The sequence below is a fragment of the Gobius niger genome (assembly GCF_951799975.1).
Source record: "Gobius niger genome assembly, chromosome: 4".
Classification (NCBI taxonomy): Eukaryota; Metazoa; Chordata; class Actinopteri; order Gobiiformes; family Gobiidae; genus Gobius; species Gobius niger.
The window spans coordinates 99,001-105,000 of record NC_136855.1 but is presented as its reverse complement, the minus strand read 5'-3'; the positions used below and the strand labels follow the sequence as shown (position 1 = coordinate 105,000).

Genomic DNA, 6,000 nt, shown 5'->3' with positions numbered 1-6,000 from the left:
CAGTAAAAGTACTTGTGTTTCAGGAGCACTACAGTAAAAGTACTTGTGTTTCAGGAGCACTACAGTAAAAGTACTTGTGTTTCAGGAGCACTACAGTAAAAGTACTTGTGTTTCAGGAGCACTACAGTAAAAGTACTTGTGTTTCAGGAGCACTACAGTAAAAGTACTTGTGTTTCAGGAGTACTACAGTAAAAGTACTTGTGTTTCAGGAGTACAAGCTGCTGTTCGAAGGCGCTGGTTCGAATCCCGGAGACAAGACTCTGGAGGATCGATTCTTCGAACATGAGGTGAAGCTTTGATCCTTTTCTGACGTTTCTGACGGTTTGTGACGGTGTTGCCGTAGCGATGACCACAGTTTATGATCGTGGGAAAATGTTCTCACCTTTTGTTTTGTTTCATCTCCTCCAGAGAAAACCTGGACAAAATGACCTAAAGACTCGAGATAACAAAACTTCTACAAAGTACTTGAATAAACTTCATAGATGTTTTGTGGTAAATGTATATTGTAGACCTAGTATGAGGTCAACTAAAACTGAGCGGGGAGCATCACGCTGTAGCGCCCCCTGCTGAAAGAATAACTCTATCACTGCAATGGCCGTAAATATTCATTCCAATGTCCAAGAGCGCCCCCTGGCTGCGGGAGGTCCTTTGTTTCTTATAGTTTTCAGACTAACCCTGTTCCACTGGTTTGTTTCTGCAGGTGAAGCTGAACAAACTGGCCTTCCTGAACCAGTTCCATTTCTCCGTCTTTTATTCCTACGTCAAACTGAAGGAGCAGGAGTGTCGCAACATCGTGTGGATCGCGGAGTGCATTGCCCAACGGCACAGGGCCAAGATCGACAACTACATCCCCATCTTCTGAGGAACATAACCCTAATACCCTCTCATACCCTCCCAGCGGAATCACACCCTCATACCCTCTCATACCCTCTCATACCCTCCCACCGGAATCTAACCCTCATACCCTCATGTTCCTCTGATAAATCTGTGTCTGAAACATTCCATTGAAACTCCATTTCCCAGAGTGCTTTGTGCTGGTCCGTGGCTCCCTCTACAGGCCACTGCAGGCATTACATCATAAAGTGATATTTATTGAATCGTGTCGTGTTTAAAGTCTATGAATAAAAGAGTTTAAATAAATGTTGATTATTGTAAATGTGAATAAAACGTCTGAGTATTTTTGTTTGTATTGTTTTCTCTGAGTCAGAGCAGCGCCCCCTAAAGGAGAACAGCGCCCCCTAAAGGAGAACAGCGTCAGGGCAGCGCCCCCTAAAGGAGAACAGCGTCAGGGCAGCGCCCCCTAAAGGAGAACAGGGTCAGAGCAGCGCCCCCTAAAGGAGAACAGCGTCAGAGCAGCGCCCCCTAAAGGAGAACAGGGTCAGAGCAGCGCCCCCTAAAGGAGAACAGGGTCAGAGCAGCGCCCCCTAAAGGAGAACAGCGTCAGGGCAGCGCCCCCTAAAGGAGAACAGCGTCAGGGCAGCGCCCCCTAAAGGAGAACAGGGTCAGAGCAGCGCCCCCTAAAGGAGAACAGGGTCAGAGCAGCGCCCCCTAAAGGAGAACAGCGTCAGGGCAGCGCCCCCTAAAGGAGAACAGCGTCAGGGCAGCGCCCCCTAAAGGAGAACAGGGTCAGAGCAGCGCCCCCTAAAGGAGAACAGGGTCAGAGCAGCGCCCCCTAAAGGAGAACAGCGTCAGGGCAGCGCCCCCTAAAGGAGAACAGCGTCAGGGCAGCGCCCCCTAAAGGAGAACAGCGTCAGGGCAGCGCCCCCTAAAGGAGAACAGGGTCAGAGCAGCGCCCCCTAAAGGAGAACAGCGTCAGAGCAGCGCCCCCTAAAGGAGAACAGCGTCAGGGCAGCGCCCCCTAAAGGAGAACAGCGTCAGGGCATTAACGATAAGAAGCACCATTTTGTCGTCATGGAAGTTTATTTATCTCATCAAACACAAAAACAAGGAACAAACAGATTGTTTTATTGGCAGCGATGAACGTTTATAATGGACGTCAACGTGAAAACATGAAAACTGAACTATTTAACTCTAGATTTACATTTAGGTTTGTCAAAGAGCTGTAACAACATAATCATGTAAATGTGGGGTTTCCTCGGGGGCAGGCGGGCGCTGTGGGGCAGGCGGGCGCTGTGGGGTTTCCTCGGGGGCAGGCGGGCGCTGTGGGGTTTCCTCGGGGGCAGGCGGGCGCTGTGGGGTTTCCTCGGGGGCAGGCGGGCGCTGTGGGGTTTCCTCGGGGGCAGGCGGGCGCTGTGGGGTTTCCTCGGGGGCAGGCGGGCGCTGTGGGGCCTCCTCGGGGGCAGGCGGGCGCTGTGGGGTTTCCTCGGGGGCAGGCGGGCGCTGTGGGGTTTCCTCAGGGGCAGGCGGGCGCTGTGGGGTTTCCTCGGGGGCAGGCGGGCGCTGTGGGGCCTCCTCGGGGGCAGGCGGGCGCTGTGGGGCCTCCTCGGGGGCAGGCGGGCGCTGTGGGGTTTCCTCGGGGGCAGGCGGGCGCTGTGGGGTTTCCTCGGGGGCAGGCGGGCGCTGTGGGGTTTCCTCAGGGGCAGGCGGGCGCTGTGGGGTTTCCTCAGGGGCAGGCGATGTGGGGCCTCCTCAGGGGCAGGCGGGCGCTGTGGGGTTTCCTCAGGGGCAGGCGGGCGCTGTGGGGTTTCCTCGGGGGCAGGCGGGCACTGTGGGGTTTCCTCGGGGGCAGGCGGGCGCTGTGGGGTTTCCTCAGGGGCAGGCGGGCGCTGTGGGGTTTCCTCAGGGGCAGGCGATGTGGGGCCTCTTCAGGGGCAGGCGGGCGCTGTGGGGTTTCCTCGGGGGCAGGCGGGCGCTGTGGGGTTTCCTCAGGGGCAGGCGGGCGCTGTGGGGTTTCCTCAGGGGCAGGCGATGTGGGGCCTCCTCGGGGGCAGGCGGGCGCTGTGGGGTTTCCTCAGGGGCAGGCGATGTGGGGCCTCCTCAGGGGCAGGCGGGCGCTGTGGGGTTTCCTCGGGGGCAGGCGGGCGCTGTGGGGTTTCCTCGGGGGCAAGCGGGCGCTGTGGGGTTTCCTCAGGGGCAGGCGGGCGCTGTGGGGCCTCCTCGGGGCAGGCGGGCGCTGTGGGGTTTCCTCAGGGGCAGGCGGGCGCTGTGGGGTTTCCTTGGGGGCAGGCGGGCGCTGTGGGGTTTCCTTGGGGGCAGGCGGGCGCTGTGGGGTTTCCTTGGGGGCAGGCGGGCGCTGTGGGGTTTCCTCAGGGGCAGGCGATGTGGGGCCTCCTCAGGGGCAGGCGGGCGCTGTGGGGTTTCCTCAGGGGCAGGCGATGTGGGGCCTCCTCAGGGGCAGGCGGGCGCTGTGGGGTTTCCTCAGGGGCAGGCGGGCGCTGTGGGGTTTCCTCGGGGGCAGGCGATGTGGGGCCTCCTCAGGGGCAGGCGATGTGGGGCCTCCTCAGGGGCAGGCGGGCGCTGTGGGGTTTCCTCAGGGGCAGGCGATGTGGGGCCTCCTCAGGGGCAGGCGGGCACTGTGGGGTTTCCTCAGGGGCAGGCGATGTGGGGCCTCCTCAGGGGCAGGCGGGCGCTGTGGGGTTTCCTCAGGGGCAGGCGATGTGGGGCCTCCTCAGGGGCAGGCGATGTGGGGCCTCCTCAGGGGCAGGCGGGCGCTGTGGGGTTTCCTCAGGGGCAGGCGATGTGGGGCCTCCTCAGGGGCAGGCGGGCGCTGTGGGGTTTCCTCAGGGGCAGGCGATGTGGGGCCTCCTCAGGGGCAGGCGGGCGCTGTGGGGTTTCCTCAGGGGCAGGCAGGCGCTGTGGGGTTTCCTCGGGGGCAGGTGGGCGCTGTGGGGTTTCCTCGGGGGCAGGCGGGCGCTGAGGCGGGTTCTCTACTGCTGCTCTGTAGAGGGCGCTGTGTACCTGATGCCAAACAGCCCAAAGACCTTCTTCAGCATCATCTGAACGATCTCCTCCTCCTCAGACGCCTGCAACACCACAGCAAGACCCAGTTTAGACCCGGTTCAAACCTGGTTTAGTCCAGGACAGGAGCAGCTTCACCTGGTGGTGGATCTGCTCTTGCTGAAAGGCCACGAGGATCACAGAGATGAGGAGGTTGAGGACCACGAAGCCCATTAGAATGATACAGGAACCGACCAGGAGCGCTCCTAAGACTGGGCTGTAGTCCAGGACCTGCAGGAACATCATCAGAACCTCTTCCTTGAAAGTGCATATGACACATTCCACAACATTTTTACAGAAACATAGTTAACACGATTATATTCAAGAGTTTGTTAAAGATCTTCCCCAGTTTTTTGTGATGTTTTTTTTTTTGTGAAACTGAACTTTACCTTTATCTTTGCCATTTCCTGTCAGCAGCTTAAACATTCAAATAAGAATAACTTTTCTGCCCAACATTTCTTCATTAAAATTGCTGCTTCACTGAAATAACATCTCTCCTTTGATGGACCAGTCCTGGACGACTGAGAGTCTCCACAGACGTACCTCAGCGTAGTTGAAGATGCCCAGCTGCAGTTTGATGAGAGTGATCAGAGAGTCTGAGAAGGTCCTGTAGGACGCCATCTGCCAGCCGTACAGGGTATTACACTGGACACATGTACGGTGTTAGCTTCATCTTGTCATGTATGTTGCACATTTACATGTATGTAAACGTGTCCTTACGGCGGAGGCGAAGGCGACGAGCAGCAGCACGATGACCAGCAGGAACCCGCTGATGTCGCCGGCTGCTCGGCTCAGAGCCGAGGAGATCAGGTTCATGTTGGGGTTGAGTCTGAGCAGGTGCCAGAGCTTCACTGTGGACAAGAGGACCACGAACGCCACCACGTACTGAAGAGCGGCGTCCGAGAGCGCCGTGGCGTGGAAGGAAGGGGTTCTGCAGGAGAGAAGGATACGCACAGGTACAACTACTGTTAGTACTGTTACTACTGATACTACTGTTACTACTGTTAGTACTGATACTACTGTTACTACTGTGACTACTGTTACTACTGTTAGTACTGATACTACTGTTACTACTGTGACTACTGTGACTACTGTTACTCCTGATACTACTGTGAATACTATTACTACTGATACTACTGTGACTACTGTGACTACTGATACTACTGATACTACTGATACTACTGATACTACTGTGACTGTCGCGAAAGCGCCTCTGACAGTCTCCCCCAGGGGAAACTGAAGCTACTAACGTAGTTTACCACCACCGAGTGTGGAGTGAATGTACAATTGTCTCATGTAAAGCGCTTTGTGACTATATGTCTGTGAAAGGCGCTATATAAATAAAGATCTTCTTCTTCTTCTTCTACTGATACTACTGTGACTACATATACTACTGATACTACTGATACTACTGTTACTACTGATACTACTGTGACTACATATACTACTGATACTACTGATACTACTGTTACTACTGTTACTACTGATACTACTGATACTACTGATACTACTGTTACTACTGTTACTACTGATACTACTGATACTCCTGATACTACTGTTACTACTGTTACTACTGATACTACTGTTACTACTGTTACTACTGTTACTACTGATACTACTGTTACTACTGTTACTACTGTTACTACTGATACTACTGATACTACTGTTACTACTGTTACTACTGATACTACTGTTACTACTATTACTACTGTTACTACTGTTACTACTGATACTCCTGATACTACTGTTACTACTGATACTACTGTTACTACTGTTACTACTGTTACTACTGATACTACTGATACTACTGTTACTACTGATACTACTATTACTACTATTACTACTGATACTACTGTTACTACTGATACTACTGATACTCCTGATACTACTGATACTACTGATACTACTGTTACTACTGTGATTACTGTTACTACTGTGACTACTGATACTACTGTTACTCCTGATACTACTGATACTACTGATACTACTGATACTACATATACTACTGTTACTACTGACACTACTGATACTACTGTTACTACTGTGATTACTGTTACTACTGTGACTACTGATACTACTGTTACTCCTGATACTACTGATACT

The 6,000-nt window shown here is 53.9% G+C and overlaps 2 protein-coding genes across 2 annotated transcripts in view; one reads left to right on the top strand and one right to left on the bottom strand.

Annotated features, from left to right (window-relative positions):
- LOC306962576 (V-type proton ATPase subunit d 1) overlaps positions 1 to 1,176 on the top strand; it is a 19,872-nt gene extending 18,696 nt beyond the window's left edge. Inside the window, exons 7-8 of the mRNA XM_079555757.1 lie at positions 210 to 287; positions 701 to 1,176. Coding sequence (XP_079411883.1) covers positions 210 to 287; positions 701 to 862 — 240 coding nt within the window. The 3' untranslated portion in view covers positions 863 to 1,176. The remainder of the gene's footprint in view (positions 1 to 209; positions 288 to 700) is intronic.
- Positions 1,177 to 2,021: 845 nt separating this feature from the next.
- Positions 2,022 to 6,000, bottom strand: part of LOC306962371 (polycystin-1-like protein 2) — a gene marked incomplete at both ends in the record, with an annotated part of 36,552 nt that continues 32,573 nt past the window's right edge. Inside the window, 5 exons of the mRNA XM_079555491.1 lie at positions 2,022 to 2,763; positions 3,859 to 3,923; positions 3,997 to 4,128; positions 4,441 to 4,542; positions 4,618 to 4,828. Coding sequence (XP_079411617.1) covers positions 2,022 to 2,763; positions 3,859 to 3,923; positions 3,997 to 4,128; positions 4,441 to 4,542; positions 4,618 to 4,828 — 1,252 coding nt within the window. The remainder of the gene's footprint in view (positions 2,764 to 3,858; positions 3,924 to 3,996; positions 4,129 to 4,440; positions 4,543 to 4,617; positions 4,829 to 6,000) is intronic.